The 18,894-nt window shown below is 43.9% G+C and overlaps 2 protein-coding genes across 3 annotated transcripts in view; one reads left to right on the top strand and one right to left on the bottom strand.

Annotated features, from left to right (window-relative positions):
• Positions 1–18,894, bottom strand: part of tmem154 (transmembrane protein 154) — a 633,868-nt gene that overhangs the window by 24,456 nt on the left and 590,518 nt on the right. The gene's annotated exons all lie outside the window — the stretch shown is intronic.
• The window catches only part of fhip1aa (FHF complex subunit HOOK interacting protein 1Aa), a 44,100-nt gene that overhangs the window by 21,899 nt on the left and 3,307 nt on the right, over positions 1–18,894 (top strand). The window contains exons 3-13 of the mRNA XM_084188629.1: positions 401–639; positions 3,260–3,565; positions 3,744–3,943; positions 4,045–4,216; positions 7,852–8,097; positions 8,246–8,413; positions 10,055–10,134; positions 10,615–10,817; positions 12,185–13,237; positions 13,694–13,872; positions 18,129–18,249. Of these exons, the coding sequence (XP_084044755.1) occupies positions 520–639; positions 3,260–3,565; positions 3,744–3,943; positions 4,045–4,216; positions 7,852–8,097; positions 8,246–8,413; positions 10,055–10,134; positions 10,615–10,817; positions 12,185–13,237; positions 13,694–13,872; positions 18,129–18,249 (2,848 nt within the window). The 5' untranslated portion in view covers positions 401–519. The remainder of the gene's footprint in view (positions 1–400; positions 640–3,259; positions 3,566–3,743; positions 3,944–4,044; positions 4,217–7,851; positions 8,098–8,245; positions 8,414–10,054; positions 10,135–10,614; positions 10,818–12,184; positions 13,238–13,693; positions 13,873–18,128; positions 18,250–18,894) is intronic.

The raw sequence follows: 18,894 nt of genomic DNA, 5'->3' as shown, positions 1-18,894 counted from the left end.
CTACAGTAGTCTTAATCTGTCCTATGTTACAGTAGTCTTAATCTGTCCTATGTTACAGTAGTCTTAATCTGTCCTATGCTACAGTAGTCTTAATCTGTCCTATGTTACAGTAGTCTTAATCTGTCCTATGCTACAGTAGTCTTAATCTGTCCTATGCTACAGTAGTCTTAATCTGTCCTATGCTACAGTAGTCTTAATCTGTCCTATGTTACAGTAGTCTTAATCTGTCCTATGTTACAGTAGTCTTAATCTGTCCTATGTTACAGTAGAAGTACGCTGTTAATCAACTACTGCTACAGTATGCCATAGTATGTATTGTTATAGGTTTGAACAATGACAAACCACAGATTCTCCATCTGCATGTACAGGATGATGACATTATGTTTTCTGTGTTCTGCAGATCCCCAGTGTTCACTCACCCCACTGTGCAAGTGGTCTCACCCGGTCTCCAGTGAGGACTCCCCCCTCTACCCCTCTCCTTCCTGCGTAATGGTTTAACCCACACGGAACCTGGTCACCATGATGATGGCCTCCATGGTTGCCAATGGAAACAGGGATGGCAGGAAGGGGCAGGCCCTGGTCCTGAAAGGGGTGGACCCAGAGACATGCATGATCGTGTTCAAGAACCACTGGGCACAGGTAAACAAAACCTGTGTCTTGTAACCCTAAATATAACTTCAGCTCCAAACCCTACCTTAACTTGTATAGCTCTCTCTCTTAGAACCCAGACCCTAACTCAAACCCTCAGAACACTAAATGCATATCATTGTAGCCTAATCACTTTTACCCAAAAGCTGTTCCTCAAACTCTTAAATCACAAACTCTTATAATTTGAACCATAACGCCAAACTCCACCGCAGAACCTATAACACAAACATCTCCTCAAACCCCTTACCTACAAATTAAAGCCTACAATCCCGCCCATGAACTTGAACCCTCTCAGCCCCAGACCTCATTGTGGTAACCGAACGGCTACAGTATGTAACTGAAATAATGACAGCTTCGGTCTACTGGCTCCTCCCTTCTCTATTCAGCCTCCATTCACCCCAGTGGGAGGGAGTTGGCAGGAGTCTCCATCCCTCTCAGCTACAGAGAATAGAACACATTAAGGCCTGGAAACACAAACATAATTTATGGGGTTGGAGCTCACGTTGCTGGACGTAGAACAGTAATAACACAGTAACACCAAGAGGACAGAAATCATCATGTTAAATATTGTTATTTAAAAAAAAATCATTCTCACCATTTATAATATAAATGTTAGGCCTGTGAAGTGGACTGTTAAAGGTTTCAACAGAATCATATTCTGAAATGTAGGACATTCTATAGATCTTTGACCCTCTCTGCAGGCAAGTTGGCACTACAATACGGCTCCAGCTGAGTCTTAATGGCAACATTTTGGCTAATGAATAGCTTGATAGGAGTGCTATTGAGTTTGGGTCTTAGAATTCCTGGAACTGCCCAGCCTGCTAAGTAGGCACCCCCCGGGACCCTGTATTGAGGAACACTGTTGACATTTCAGAAAAATAGGTAGATTTTCATTGACAGTCAGTGGCTTCAGCCTTATCTCTCCCTCTCCAGACCCCTCTGAAATCACAGTCCTTTTGTTAGGATGTCTGAGCGAGCTGGTTGTTATCCAGTCAGTGTTGTGGGTTGCCCAGGACAGGATAATATGTTCTGGGCAACAGTTTGTTTCATCTCGCTATGGTTCTATACAGATACCAGTACACAAAGATAACTATATTGATTTATCTCTATGTACCAGTACATGTTATCCATTATCCTGACGGCTCCATGCCTCCATCACCTCCATGTATTATTAGTCAGTCCAGTCAGTGTCCACCCACCTGGTTAGAAAAGGCTACTTGATCATCTATAATCCTACTGTGTTTGCCAGCTATGTCCTCAAAGCTATTTGTTACAGCAGAAATACCCGACAGGACAGTAGACAGACATGAGTGAAGTGGTAATTTTAATATGACACCATCACTCCTCCCCTCACCCTCCTTCTTCCCACCCCCTCTTCACTCATCCTGTGCGGTTATCGTGCTATCATGCCTGGATCAATCAGTCACCTAGGGGCTCTGTCTCAGTCAGCCAGGCTGGCTCTCCCTCTGCTCTCAGTGACTCCCCATCGCCATGGTAGCAGGGCCTGGTGGGGACAGTGGGCTCATTGTTGGGATGCTATGGATGGTTCCTCCCATGTCTGGGTTGTGTTCATTAAAGGAATGTTTTGAAACTTAGTGAAACAGGGAGGTACTACCTGAACCTGTCCAATGAGAATACAGATTTTAGTTTTTCCGAGGCAACAAAACACATACAGTCCTGTATTCATTAGTAAGGCCCATGTAGGTAGGCCTAACTAGAGAGGGACTGACTAACTGCACAGTAAGGCACAAACATATAGAGGACAAAGCAGCCTTATACTCTTTTATATCAAGCTGATTTACCATCAATATATTTATATTATGTGAATGTTTCTGTCAGTGTTCATTTTGTTTATGGTTCACTGTCAATATAAATGCCATGTCACTTGATTTGTGGTTGTCCATTTACATTTCAGTACAAAGTTCCGGAGGCAACAGTGGAATTGGAACACCACAAACCCAATTTATACACAATTTTAACTGCCTGGGCTTGAGATATTATATTGACATGACTCAGGCAAATGTAATCTTCATAAAATCACAAATGATACATCAACTTTCCCTGATTTATTTCCCATAGGACTTGAGTTGTATTCTCTATCAGATTTTCCTATTTTAAGAGAGACTGTTGTGTTCATCTAGATCAATAAAGGCAGCAGCAGGCTGTCCAATGATTATTATTAACTGTCACTTATGAGTCCTCCCATAGGATATTATCTACATAACAAACCAATATGTTTTAGTCAATCTAATTTAGCCTGAACATCATTGTAAGCACATTGGCAGAGTTTGAGAGAGTTTGTCTTATACTCTGGTGTATACGCTATGAAATAACTTGATAATTTGATTTCAACTGTTATGATGACAGTAGGAATGGCATACTGTAATAGCTTTGTGACTATCTCTATTGTTTGTCAATTTATTTAATCTTGCTCTATCAAGGTTATCAGATAAACTTCAAGTTGACTAAAGACAATATTCAGTTCACTGCGAGAAGTATCTTATCTTATTTGATGTTCTTCCTTGTGAAATTACCACAGATATCCTATTTATACAGGTACTATATTCATTTCTATGGACATAACCCTGTACCTTCCCTGTTGTCCCTTCAGGTGGTAAAGATCCTGGAGAAGCATGATCCTCTCCGCAGCAACACCAGCAGCGCTGCCCTTGGTGTCATCGGCCTCACCAGCGGCGGCCCCATGCGTTTCGGCGGGCCCATCCCGGGGGACGAGGCCAGCGCGGTGCAGAACTACGTGGAACACATGCTGTTCCTGCTCATGGAGGAGGACGCCGGCCAGGCGGGAGCCATGGGACCCATCCTGGAGTTTGTGGTGATGGAGAACGTCATGGAGAGGCTCTTCCTGTGGAGCCTGAGGCGGCAGTTTACTGATGATATGAAGCTGGAGCAGCTCAAGGTAGGTGTAGAGGTTAGAGACGGTGGTCGGTAACTGGAGGGTTGGCGGTTTGAATCCCTGGTCTGACAGGGAAATCTGGCAGGGTGTGAGGAGGGTGTCTCGGGGGGTTGGGATAAAGGAAAAAGACACATCTCAGTGACAACCGACAATAAAGTGATCCTCTTCTTCTTCTTCTAAGATGTATGAGATGATAGTGGGCCAGGCGCGGCAGCCCTTACTGCACCACAAACCTGTGTTACGGCCCTTAATGATGCTCCTGTCATCGTGCTCGGGGACAGCTGCCCCGGCGGTGGAGGCTGAGCTGGTGTCATTACTCAACCAGCTGTGCTGCGTCCTGGCCAGGGACCAGTCTGTCCTGGAGCTCTTCTTCCATACCAGGTGAGTTTCCTGCCTTACTATGTAAAGCGCTTTGAGATACTGGAAAAGCTCTATATAAATCCCATCAATTATTATGATGATGACGCTGATTATTATTACAGCGAGGACCAGGGGGCGGCCAACTTCCTGATCTTCTCCCTGCTGATCCCCTTCATCCACCGGGAGGGCCTGGTGGGCCAGCAGGCCCGGGACGCCCTGCTCCTCATCATGTCGCTGTCTGCAGAGAACCAGCGCGTGGCCCAGCACATCGCAGAGAACACCTACTTTTGTCCGGTGAGGAGATGTGGCTGTCTGTCTTTATGATGCTGTTGTCTTTGGTCTCTTTCACTTTCTGTCTGGGATTTGTGACTCTCTCTATATGGCTCTGTGTTTCTGTTTCTTAGGTCTCACTGTCTTCTTAGGTCTCACTGTCTTCTTACAGTGGGGAAAAAAGTATTTAGTCAGCCACCAATTGTGCAAGTTCTCCCACTTAAAAAGATGAGAGAGGCCTGTAATTTTCATCACAGGTACACGTCAACTATGACAGACAAATTGAGAAAAAAAATTCCAGAAAATCACATTGTAGGATTTTTAATGAATTTATTTGCAAATTATGGTGGAAAATAAGTATTTGGTCACCTACAAACAAGCAAGATTTCTGGCTCTCACAGACCTGAAACTTCTTCTTGAAGAGGCTCCTCTGTCCTCCACTCGTTACCTGTATTAATGGCACCTGTTTGAACTTGTTATCAGTATAAAAGACACCTGTCCACAACCTCAAACAGTCACACTCCAAACTCCACTATGGCCAAGACCAAAGAGCTGTCAAAGGACACCAGAAACAAAATTGTAGACCTGCACCAGGCTGGGAAGACTGAATCTGCAATAGGTAAGCAGCTTGGTTTGAAGAAATCAACTGTGGGAGCAATTATTAGGAAATGGAAGACATACAAGACCACTGATAATCTCCCTCGATCTGGGGCTCCACGCAAGATCTCACCCCGTGGGGTCAAAATGATCACAAGAACGGTGAGCAAAAATCCCAGAACCACACGGGGGGACCTAGTGAATGACCTGCAGAGAGCTGGGACCAAAGTAACAAAGCCTACCGTCAGTAACACACTACGCCGCCAGGGACTCAAATCCTGCAGTGCCAGATGTGTCCCCCTGCTTAAGCCAGTACATGTCCAGGCCCGTCTGAAGTTTGCTAGAGTGCATTTGGATGATCCAGAAGAGGATTGGGAGAATGTCATATGGTCAGATGAAACCAAAATAGAACTTTTTGGTCAAAACTCAACTCGTCGTGTTTGGAGGACAAAGAATGCTGAGTTGCATCCAAAGAACACCATACCTACTGTGAAGCATGGGGGTGGAAACATCATGCTTTGGGGCTGTTTTTCTGCAAAGGGACCAGGACGACTGATCCGTGTAAAGGAAAGAATGAATGGGGCCATGTATCGTGAGATTTTGAGTGAAACCCTCCTTCCATCAGCAAGGGCATTGAAGATGAAACGTGGCTGGGTCTTTCAGCATGACAATGATCCCAAACACACCGCCCGGGCAACGAAGGCGTGGCTTCGTAAGAAGCATTTCAAGGTCCTGGAGTGGCCTAGCCAGTCTCCAGATCTCAACCACATAGAAAATCTTTGGAGGGAGTTGAAAGTCCGTGTTGCCCAGCGACAGCCCCAAAACATCACTGCTCTAGAGGAGATCTGCATGGAGGAATGGGCCAAAATACCAGCAACAGTGTGTGAAAACCTTGTGAAGACTTACAGAAAACGTTTGACCTGTGTCATTGCCAACAAAGGGTATATAAGAAAGTATTGAGAAACTTTTGTTATTGACCAAATACTTATTTTCCACCATAATTTGCAAATAAATTCATTAAAAATCCTACAATGTGATTTTCTGGATTATTTTTTCTCATTTTGTCTGTCATAGTTGACGTGTACCTATGATGAAAATTACAGGCCTCTCTCATCTTTTTAAGTGGGAGAACCTGCACAATTGGTGGCTGACTAAATACTTTTTCCCCCACTGTATGTCTCACTTTCTTCTTAGGTCTCACGGTCTTCCTAAATCTCACTGTCCCTTGGCCCTTCTCTTGCTCTCTTTGTTTAGACTTTATCTCTCTCTCTCTCTCTCTCTCTCTCTCTCTCTCTCTCTCTCTCTCTCTCTCTCTCTCTCTCTCTCTCTCTCTCTCTCTCTCCCCATCTCTCTCCCCATCTCTCTCCCCATCTCTCTCTCTTTCTTTCCCTATATACCCACTGTATACATTTCAAATGGATGATTGTTCTGCCCTTGACTCAATGTCCTATTAACTCAATGAAACCCATTGTACCAACTACCAGACAGGTTAATATCCCTGACCTCTCTTTGTCCCCTGATAGGCGTATGATATTCATAGCCAAAATATGCTTAGCCTACTGTATGCATAATAAAGTAGGTCGAGGGAGAGTGGTTTTAACATATGTTTTATGTTAATGAGTGGTATTCAAATGCTTATGAAAATGTAACAAGCAACATACCCATGTTATTAAAAGGCAAAACTCAGCCCAGCTGTAGAAATAATTTATATACATCTCAGACTGTATATTTACTGTAAACTATTTTAAAATATTAGTTTGATTAAACAAAATGGATGAACACTTAAATCCCATGACGATTAAAATTGATGTTCCATCGATTTGCACTAGACTGATGTAGTAATTTTGACCTGTGTTGTTGATGAGAATACTTATCAAACCACGGCACCATCTTGATGCATTAGCTCACCAGGGAAATCACCTGCTTTTGTATGGTAACTGTAACATCTCACAGCCATATGTCAATGCCCATTGTTATTGATGAAGCCGGGCAACAGGTAAATCAAATAGAGGTAAATCAACTAGAGTTCATTTTAGTAATGCTGCCTTTCTCCCCTCGCGTTCAGCTTTGAGGGATGAAGCTTCTTGAGGTCAAATATTCATTAAGGTCCCAAAGAAGCCCACCTATCATATGCATAGATTCACACACCAGCCTTTTGAATGTGAGACCATGGAGAGAAGGGACCTGGTAGATTTATAACATACAGTACAGCTCAAAGCATGGAAGGGGAAAACATCATTTATATCTGCACTATAAAAACCACTGAGAGTGAAGCCAGAGTGAAAACATAAATGCATAAACGTCCCTCATATGTCATTTATGCTACACATTTCCCCACTCATAATTAATGTAGGTTGCTCAAGCCTCATATTTAATGTGTAAATCATTAGCTATAACTCTCTAAAGTGTAATCCTCAAGCACCCGTCTGGCCATCTGAATGTTTTTACAGCATCCACCACAGAACACTTGTCATGTTGCGACTAGTATCTTCACTATCAAACCCTTCTGTTAAGCCGTTGTGAACTGACTATCTAGCTTGGCAGTGCTTAAACAGTGTCAACAGGATTTTTTTTCAATCTCACCTGTACCGTGGAAAGACATTGTACTGTACAGGCTGCATGGATGATTACCAGTTATGTAACAATATTTGACGCAATTGCACAGCGGGAGTAGGCTACAATACCTCTTTGTCACAGGATTACCTGCATATCTTCCTACTGTCTGTATAAGCCAATGGAGAGACAGGGATATACCTGTACCAGGAAGTCAGAACAGAGGCCTATTCAGGGCCCTGGTTTAGAGGCGTCGCTGTATCCTGCCAAGGCATTTCAGCCCTTTGTGCAAAGTCATGGATAGTTATCTTTCACATGCACAAAAGGAAACTCATGCAAAGATTAAAGGAAACAAACAATAATATCAGATCCTAGTTATTCCCAGCAACTTGGTCGCATACTCGTGATACCAGACCACAGTGTACAGTTTATGTGGTGTAAGTAAGCAATAGCCTACTTTAAGGGGTTCCACTAACTGTGTCTCTCTCTCCTCTCTCCCCCTCCTCTAGGTGCTGGCCACGGGGCTGAGCGGTCTGTACTCGTCTCTGCCCACCAAGCTGGAGGTGCCCGGTGAGGAGTGGCACTGCCTCAGCAGAGATGACTGGCTACAGATGCCCACCCTGGTCCAGTTCCTCAACTCACTGGAGTTCTGCAATGCAGTCATTCAGGTGTCTCACCCCAGCATCAGGGACCAGCTGGTCAGCTACATCTACAATGGCTTTCTGGTGCCTGTGTTGGCACCGGCCCTCCACAAGGTCAGTATAAACACAGCATGGATCTCATAGTATTACATTCACCATTCCAGATCAATGTCAGATCAGTCACTACTTCCAGGAAGGTTGGAAGGAAGGATGCAACGTATCTGTATCCATCCCACTGATGGTTGTGTGTGTTTCTCTCTAGCTGACCCTGGAGGAGGTGATGACCACCACGGCCTATCTGGACCTGTTTGTGCGGTCGGTGTCGGAGCCGGTCCTGCTGCAGACCTTCCTCTCCTTCATCCTCCTCCACCGCCACGAGAACGTCCACATCCTGGACACGCTGGTCAGCCGCATCAACACACCCTTCCAGGTAACTTCCACATCCTGGACACGCTGGTCAGCCACATTAACACACCCTTCCAGGTAACTTCCACATCCTGGACACGCTGGTCAGCCGCATCAACACATCCTTCCAGGTAACTTCCACATCCTGGACACGCTGGTCAGCCACATCAACACACCCTTCCAGGTAACTTCCACATCCTGGACACGCTGGTCAGCCACATCAACACACCCTTCCAGGTAACTTCCACATCCTGGACACGCTGGTCAGCCGCATCAACACACCCTTCCAGGTAACTTCCACATCCTGGACACGCTGGTCAGCCGCATCAACACACCCTTCCAGGTAACTTCCACATCCTGGACACGCTGGTCAGCCGCATCAACACACCCTTCCAGGTAACTTCCACATCCTGGACACGCTGGTCAGCCGCATCAACACACCCTTCCAGGTAATGTGTGTGGTTGTGTCAACAACCCTTTTCAGATCCGGGAGCCTTCGTGCTAGCACACACAAATACACACAACCACACACATACAGTTACAAAACGTATTGAGTACTGTGCATATATCAACCTAGAGTCTCCTAGTAACACAGGAGTAGTCGCCAGGTTAAATCTAAATCCAGGCCGCCTCAACCTGACGTAAATTAGGAGCTTTAGAAAGTTGTCTGTGAGTCATGTTTTTAAAAAATGGAGACTTGTTTTGTAGATAAATAGTTTGCCCTGAAGCCCCGTTTCCTAATAACTGAAAGTAATATTTAAAATGTAAATATCAAAGAGAGCAGATTGTTGCCATGGAAGTGCGCAATAACTATATAATTAGTCGTTGGACTGATATTACAAGACAAGTAAATATTAGGAAATGTAATGTCTAGTTCAAACAGTTTTGGGGGGAATTGCTGGAAAGGCTTTATTCATTACCATCAAACAGGGGCTTGTCAATTGAAACGTTCAAGTGTTCTCTTCACAGGTCTACTCAACTGTGAAAAACGCTCCTGTGCTGCTTTGTACTCTACAGGGTAGAAAACAACACTTCTCTGATACTTGCAGCCCATTTAACATTGATGGTTTGGAAAATGATTTGATGTTTTTAACACCACCACAACAACACAGAGCTGGCTCAAAGAACAGTCTTTTATCTAAAAAAATAAATCTGTTTAAAAGGCCTTGACAGGAAACAGGCCCCAACCCTCATTATTAGAAGCAGGAAGTACTATAGCACTGAACCCAAAACATCCTGTTGGTGAATCGCCCCATTCTAAACCCTCAAATGGACAGACATTTCCCTAAACTTATCATTATTCAGCTGTCAGCAACTCAGACACCTAGGCCTACACCTGTTTCCACACGATTTAACCTAATTAAGACATACACCATGTATAAAACATAACTCAATAGGGGCCTAGGGGCACTATTACCTGGTTACATGCCAACTCTGTGAAACTTAAAATACAAGTATCATCAAAAGCTATGACTACAGGCTGTCCATAGTCACTCTGCAACATATGAACAGGTATGATGCCAGGTGCCACAGGCAGCCATTTTGAATTCAGCCTTGGTTATCCCTTACTTGTTAATCCAGCCCTGTGATGCATTCCAGTATTCCAGTCCTCTGAGGCCTTTGTTTCATCATCTTGTGATGTGTTTATCCTCTTGGTGTTTTCCAGCTGGGTACTGTGTCTCTGGCGCTGTTCCAGACTCTCATTGGACTATACTGTGAGGATGTGATGCTGCAGCTCATCTTGAGGTGAGTGGGTGGGGCCTGTTTTCCATGTTCTATGCATGTTAATGATGATGTTATATAAAAGATTTGGGGTGTATGATGTCTTTCTCTGTATACCTAGTTGACGCGTGCATACACGCACACACACACAAACACACACACACACACACACACACACACACACACACACACACACACACACACACACACACACACACACACACACACACACACACACACACACACACACACATACACACACACACACATTCAGTTTCTCCTCTCAGCTAAGCCTCATTGTCTTACTGTAAATCACGGTACAGCTAATTGGTTTATAATGTGATGAGCCCTTACTCCGCTTTTACTCCTTAACACTCAAATACAGACCCATCTGCCTTCTTGGTACAACCACAACCCCCCGTCCTCCTCCTCTCCCAACCCCAGTCTCAGTTCCCCCTGCTGGGGCTCCCTAACAGGATCTACCCCCCTCCTCTGGTTCTCCAGGTACCTGATCCCCTGTAATCACATGATGCTGAGCCAGAGACGCGTGGTGAAGGAGAGAGACTGCTACTCTGTGTCGGCCGCTAAGATCCTGGCGCTCACACCCTCCTGCTGCTCCCCCGAACACAGCCCCCCACCCCTCAGACAGCTGGACTCCATCCTCTGGTCAAAGGGCACAGACAACAGTCCTAACACTGGCACCATGGGTAAGATAGGTTCACTGGAGATTTATAGCTGGTTCTGTACTTTATATATGCCTATCACTAGGGCAAGACAGTGTAACATGCTACATGCAGAAGTAAAGTGGAATTAACCCCCTATTTAACCAGTTGCTTAGTATTTGACTTGATATTTTGAATGCCTCAATGGTTCTCAGAGAATAAACTGTTACTTCTGAAGGATTTAAACAGTGCATTTCGATTTTAACAATGGGTTTCATTATGATTATAGGTCGAGAGATAGACAATCTAGTTTCCTTTGTTTCAAGTGGCCTGAATATTTGTGTTTGGGATTTTAGGCCATGTGCTGCAGCTTAGTCTGAGTAGACGAAACGAATTAAGATCACATTTGATCCTAATCTGATTCACCCTTCCCTCTCTTCTGTGTTCACAATCGCAGCTTCAATGAGCTCTACGCTGATCCAAAGTCTTCCACACACAAAAAGTTCCTTCACTGAGTTGCGACTAGTCATAAGATTGTTGGTGGCGAGTGCTTTGACCTCATTTGTGGTGGTGGTATTTACCAAAAACCAACAAAACACAAACCACACAGCCAAAGTATTTGAACTGTCTAGATGTCCATGATACAGCCCATCACCTTGTCAAGGGAACATTATATAGTACAACTGGGTTCGGCAACAGGCGCCCCGCGGGACAAAATCGGGACGCATTATTTTTTTGGGGGCTCCCCAAATTATAGTCATAATGCATTATTCCTATCCATTTACTACATATCAAGAGTCATTCAAACATCTATCAGTTATGATCTTTACATTAAATATTGTCAGATTAATAACATAAGAGGCCTTATTAAAAAGTGTTTTATCAACTCATGAAATCTCCTGCTGCTGAAGTAAATTTAATCAGTTTAGCCTCCTGTGGTTAATTGTCAACATCATTAGTTCTGCTGTGCGTGAATGCAGCGCATTGTGCCAGCCAGGATTAGTAAAATTATTCATCACACTGACTTGTTCTGTTCCCTATCTGTCTGTCTATCTCTCTGTCTATCTGCCTGTCTCTCTGTATGTGTCATGACTTTACTTATTGTACCCTGCAAGTAACTGGATGTGCGCACACTACTTTAACATATTTATCATACTGACTTATGCTGTCTGTCTGTCTGTCTGTCTGTCTGTCTGTCTGTCTGCCTGTCTGCCTGTCTCGTCTGTCTGTCGCTCTGTCTGTCTGTCTGTCTGTGTCTCTCTGTCTCTCTGTCTGCCTGTCTCGTCTGTCTGTCGCTCTGTCTGTCTGTCTGTCTGTCTGTCTGTCTGTCTGTCTGTGTCTCTCTGTATGTCTGTCTCTCACTGTTAGATACATTATTGACTTGTAGTGCTCCCTATCTGTCTGTATTTCAGAGACGGAGGAGACCGAGGATGGCTCGGGCTACTCCTGCGTCATCGGCTCTGAGATCTACCTGGACGTCAGCTACCTGCACTACCTCTACAATGCCCGCCTGGGCATCAGCAGCTGTACCCGGGCCTGCCAGGTGTGGTCTGCCCCCTACGATGGAGAGGACCCCCCTCCAGAGGAGTACCAGCCCAGTGCCCTGGAGGAGGCAGGGGCCAGGGGGCGCCAAGCCCAGACAGTCAACCCCAAGAAGTCACATCCACATCCACGGCCTCATCCCCCCTGCCCGCCCCAGACCACAGACCCAGCCCCTACTAATCAACTAGAGCTGGAGTGGGACGATAGTTATGATGCCGGTCCGGTGGTGTCCCCCGAGGCTGCTGCTGCTGAGAGTAGTAGACCTCCACAGCCGCCTGCAGCCGAGCCACCCAAACACATCCAGGAGATGAGGAGGACTGCCATCATGCTGGTTAAGGGTTCCTACATAGAGGAGTCCGACTTCCAGGATGATGTCATGGTCTACGACCTTGTGGCAAAGAAGGACGCCCGCGATACTGTGGATCGGCGCAGACCCAGCAGGGAGACACAACCGGAATCTGAAATGGACTCAGAATTTAACCTTGAGGAGGACGATTTCAAAGAATCCAGTCTGCAGGAGAAGGATGAGGTCCCCCTCAGCAATGGCCTGAGTCTTCCACTCCATCCCACCAACATGGAGGTCACAAAGGGGTCAAAGGAGGTCAAAGGTCATGTTGCGGACCATAACTCCAACCTCCAGAGCCCCTCGGCTACTGAGGTGGGGGACGACCTCATGGGTCAATATGAGGAGCTGATTCGTACGCTGGGCAGTGGCGAGGTCGGGGCTGAGACCGGGGGGAGCAGCCTTGTGAAAACGGCGGACAAAGAGTTCCGGAATCCTGTTGTCACCCCCATGGAGGAGGACGAGGTGGACTTCAGCTCCTTCTCTATGGATACGCCAGAGCTGGAGAAACAGCAGTCGTCCCTGTTTGGGACCAAGCTCTGCAGTGGGAGCACTAGGAGTCATTCGGTGCCTTTTACAGGTAAGATAAAAACAACACTTTCTGAGAAATAAAAGCCTTAACTATTGTACATCAAGGTTTTGTACAATATCTTCACCAGGTTTGAAGGTCATCTCTCTAACACGTGTGAATAATTTGCTGAAGAATCACAACGTGGTGGCTCTTAGCCTTGGTTCTCTCTCTCTTCCTGTGTAGATTGAAGTTTTATCTGTCTTACTTGAAGGCTTATTCTTGATCTTTAACCAGGTTTGACAGTCTGAGTAAAGAATCTTTCTCTCTTCCTGTGTAGATTGAAGTTTTATCTGTCTTACTTGAAGGCTTATTCTTGATCTTTAACCAGGTTTGACAGTCTGAGTAAAGAATCTTTCTCTCTTCCTGTGTAGATTGAAGTTTTATCTGTCTTACTTGAAGGCTTATTCTTGATCTTTAACCAGGTTTGACAGTCTGAGTAAAGACTCTCTTTCTCTCTCCCTGTAGGGCCATTTGTCAGTGTGCTGTTGTCCCGTCTGGAGAACATGCTGGATAACTCTCTCCATGTCAACCTCCTGCTGACTGGTATACTGGCCCAGCTGGCTGCCTACCCCCAGCCTCTGCTGCAATCCTTCCTCCTCAACACCAACATGGTGTTCCAGCCCAGCGTACGCTCACTCTATCAGGTACAGAGAGTGTGTGTGTGTGTGTGTGACTGTGACTGTCACCAGCCAAGTGTCCGATCCCGCTCCTAGATTCCAATAATTCTGTCACTTTCAGTCTGTCTGAAACACAGTCCTACTGTTAAGATACTCATCATAGACACTGCAATGCACTCCTACTCAAAAGAGTGACACAAGTCTCTCAGTAAACATTTCACTCAGTTCCATTTAGTAAGCATTAGAGGTGTAAAAACATCCAAAAAAACACTGTTTGCTTTTCTCCATCAGCGCTCTGAGCTGTTTAAACCTCTGGAGACTCATGAAACAACCAGACAACCTGTTAGAAGTTAGAGAGGAGGGATCCGTTATGAATAGTATTAGTTAGAGAGGAGGTTATGAATACTATGGTTACGTCCCAAATGGCACCTTATCCCCTATATAATGCACTACTTTTAACCAGAGTCTTATGGACCCTGGTCAAAAGTGGTGCTCTATATTAGGGGATAGGGTGTCATTTGAGACGCTAGGGGATAGGGTGCCATTTGAGACGCAGGCTATCTGCGAGCGTACACTTAATGTGTCAATGAAAACAGAGTTCATAATGGCTGTGAAACAAGTCTCTAGTGAGACGTTAACACTGTGTTTCTCTCTGCTGCTGGCTGATTCATGCATAATTGAATAGAGGATGTGTAAACAAGTAAATCAAAATGGAATGGGGCCGTTTGAAACCTCGCATTAAAGGGAATGTTTGGATGGGGATGAAAGGGGAAGGCAAGTTGTTGATGTACAAACACTGGGTACTTCATTTTCATTAGGGTCCAGATTAAAAGAGCTGGATTGTTTGTCATGGAGATGAATGCGGTTTGGTTCTCTCATCATCAGTGTGTCCTGTCTTGTTTAATGTCCTTGTTTTGTCTGGTTTATGGCTCTGGTTTTGTTTTCAATCATGTGAGATGCTTTTATGCAAAAGCTACCCGTTTTACACCTGATAGTGTGTATACAGTGGGGAGAACAAGTATTTGATACACTGCCGATTTTGCAGGTTTTCCTACTTACAAAGCATGTAGAGGTCTGTAATTTGTATCATAGGTACACTTCAACTGTGAGAGACGGAATCTAAAACAAAAATCCAGAAAATCACATTGTATGATTTTTAAGTAATTAATTTGCATTTTATTGCATAAGTATTTGATACATCAGAAAAGCAGAACTTAATATTTGGTACAGAAACCTTTGTTTGCAATTACAGAGATCATACGTTTCCTGTAGGTCTTGACCAGGTTTGCACACACTGCAGCAGGGATTTTGGCCCACTCCTCCATACAGACCTTCTCCAGATCCTTCAGCTCCCTCCAAAGATGTTCTATTGGGTTCAGGTCTGGAGACTGGCTAGGCCACTCCAGGACCTTGAGATGCTTCTTACGGAGCTACTCCTTAGTTGCCCTGGCTGTGTGTTTCGGGTCGTTGTCATGCTGGAAGACCCAGCCACGACCCATCTTCAATGCTCTTACTGAGGGAAGGAGGTTGTTGGCCAAGATCTAGCCACATGACCTTCTCCCATTCCTCCTCTGGATCATCCAGATGTTAATTGGCAAACTTCAGACGGGCCTGGACATGCGCTGGCTTGAGCAGGGGGACCTTGCGTGCGCTGCAGGATTTTAATCCATGACGGCGTAGTGTGTTACTAATGGTTTTCTTTGAGACTGTGGTCCCAGCTCTCTTCAGGTCATTGACCAGGTCCTGCCGTGTAGTTCTGGGCTGATCCCTCACCTTCCTCATGATCATTGATGCCCCACGAAGTGAGATCTTGCATGGAGCCCCAGACCGAGGGTGATTGACCGTAATCTTGAACTTCTTCCATTTTCTAATAATTGCACCAACAGTTGTTGCCTTCTCACCAAGCTGCTTGCCTATTGTCCTGTAGCCCATCCCAGCCTTGTGCAGGTCTACAATTTTATCCCTGATGTCCTTACACAGCTCTCTGGTCTTGGCCATTGTGGAGAGGTTGGTGTCTGTTTGATTGAGTGTGTGGACAGGTGTCTTTTATACAGGTAACGAGTTCAAACAGGCGCAGTTAATACAGGCAATGAGTGGAGAACAGGAGGGCTTCTTAAAGAAAAACTAACAGGTCTGTGAGAGCCGGAATTCTTACTGGTTGGTAGGTGATCAAATACTTATGTCATGCAATAAAATGCAAATTAATTACTTAAAAATCATACAATGTGATTTTCTGGATTTTTGTTTTAGATTCCGTCTCTCACAGTTGAAGTGTACCTATGATAAAAATTACAGACCTCTACATGCTTTGTAAGTAGGAAAACCTGCAAAATCGGTAGTGTATCAAATACTTGTTCTCCCCACTGTATCAATACTCTTGGCATCGAATACGTAAAGCGTATTGGCTTAATTCAGTCAAAACAAATGTAAACTTTCTTTGATAAGGCATCTTGCGCTGTGGAAATGCAATGATTGGATTCATTTTTCTCAATAGACCAATAAAATGTTTCCTGTGTGCAAAAAAAACAACGTAATTAAGCATGGTTACCTCATTGATCCACCATCTTGTTTCAATGTAAGCTCGCGAGATCAGGATAGTCGAACGAGACTAACTCATTGTAGCTTTGATAAAATATTTATCCTGTACTCTCCGTGCTCTGGCAGTAAAGTCTTCACACCCCTTTACTTTTTCCACATTTTGATGCGTTACAGCCTGAATTTAAAATGGATTAAATTGAGATTTTGTGTCACTGATCTACACAAAATACCCCATAAAAGTGGAATTTTATTAGTAGAACATTTTCAAAATTAATAAAAATTTAAAAGCTGTATTGAGTCAATAAGTATTCAACCCCTTTGTTATGGCAAGCCTAAATAAGTTCAGGAGTATAAATGTGCTTAACAAATCACATAATAAGTTGCATGGACTCATTCTGTGTTCAATAATAGTGGTTAACATGATTTTTGAATGACTACCCCAAACATACAATTATCTGTAAGGTCCCTCAATCGAGTAATAAATTTCAAGCACAGATTCAAAGACCAGGGAGGTTTTTCAATGCCTCGCAAAGAAGGCCATTGATTGGTAGATCAAAAAAGCAGACGCTGAATATCCCATTGAGCATGGTGACGTTATTAATTAGGCTTTGGATGGTGTATCAATATACCCAGTCACTACAAAACTACAGGTGTCCTTCCTAACTCAGTTGCCGAAGAGGAAGGAAACTGCTCAGTGATTTCACAATGAGGCCAATGGTGATTTTAAAACAGTAACAGAGTTTAATGGTTGTGATATGAGAAGGCTGAGGATAGATCAACAACATTGTTGTTACTCCACAATACTAACCTAAATGACAGAGTAAAAAGAAAGAACCTTGTACAGAATAAAACATATTCCAAAACATGCATTCTGTTTGCAACAAGACACTTAAGTTATACTGCAAAAAATGTGGCAAAGAAAGGAACATTTTGTCCTGAATACAAAGCGTTATGTTTGGGGCAAATTCGACTGAGTACCACTCTTCATATTTTCAAGCATGGGGGTGGCTGCATCATGTTATGGGTATGCTTGTCATCTGCAAGGACTAGGGAGTTTTTTAGGATAAAAATAAACGGAATACAGCTAAGCATAGGCAAAATCCTAGAGGAAAACCTGGTTCAGTCTGCTTTCCAACAGACACTGGGAGACTAATTCACCTTTCAGCAGGACAATAAAAAAAAAACACAAGGCAAAATCTACACTGGAGTTGCTTACCAAGACGACATTGAATGTTCCTGAGTGGCCGAGTTACAGTTTTAACTTTAAATCGGTTTGAAAATCTATGGCAAGACTTGAAAATGGCTTTCTAGCAATGATCAACAACCAACTTGACAGAGCTTGAATATTTTTTTAAATAATGGGCAAATATTGTACAATTCAGATGTGCAAAACTCTTAGACTTACCCAGAAAGACTTCTAACTGTATTTGCTGCCAAAAGTGTTTTTAACATGTATTGTCTCAGTGGGTGAATACTTATCTAATCAAGATGTATTAGTGTTTTATTTTTCATATTTTTGTTAATAAATGTTAAAATTTTTCTTCCACTTTGACATTAGAGTATTTTGTGTAGATCGTTGACTAAAAATTACAATGAAATCAATTTTAATCCCACTTTGTAACACAACAAAATTTGGAAAAAGTGTGAATACTTTCTGAAGACACTGTATTTCCCTTAACAATGCCTACTGTTCAATTACTGTCTGATGTTCTACTGATGTTACTATGTATGTGTTTCCATATCAGGTACTAGCCTCCCTTAAGAACCAGATAGAGCAGCAGGCCTCGACCAAGAAGGACTTCCCAGAGCTGATCACCTCCGCCCAGCACTGCCTCCTGGCCAGGGAGAGTTCACTCAAGGGTCAAGGTGAGACTTGATTGACTACTGTACCCATAATGCTCTTTACTACATATCCAGTTTCATGTTAGTAAAGATGTTCTGAAGCTAACGTGATGGCTTCCCTGCAAGGATACATAAAGTGTTTATAACAACTGTATAACTGTGGACTGTTACTTACTGGTAGTAGAAATGTTTTGTTTGAAGAGACGTTGTTCAATGTTGAACTTATTGTGAGCTATCCTATGATCATCATTAGAATGTAATTTAGGTCTGTTTTGTAGCTTATAGACATAGATAGCCAGGTCATTGAGATGAGAATAGATATAGGCAAAGCTTCCAGAGGATTTGAGGCAATATCCTAGATCAGAAGACCAGTAATTAGCCATGCAATAACACTGTTTTCTAATCGCTGCAATGCAATGAAGCACCACTGAAAGATTAAAACTGTATCTGTGCTTAATTTGTGTTGTGTTTGGTTCCTCGAGGACTTAGAGAATATATTCAGCTTGGTCTTGTTGTGGGCATGAAGCACTGCAGCAATGGAGAAACAACTCAGGTCCTCCTGATGTTCTTCATCTCATACTTGTCTAGTCTACTGCATTCCCAATGGTTTCTCCCCTCCATTTTATCTGATAACTTTCTCTCTGGGCAAGGAATGTATTGGTATGAGAT

The sequence above is a fragment of the Coregonus lavaretus genome (genome assembly GCF_964263955.1).
Source record: "Coregonus lavaretus genome assembly, contig: SUPER_35_unloc_1, whole genome shotgun sequence".
NCBI classification, from domain to species: Eukaryota; Metazoa; Chordata; class Actinopteri; order Salmoniformes; family Salmonidae; genus Coregonus; species Coregonus lavaretus.
The sequence above is the reverse complement of the archived record's forward strand: the minus strand, read 5'-3'. Positions and strand labels throughout refer to the sequence as shown.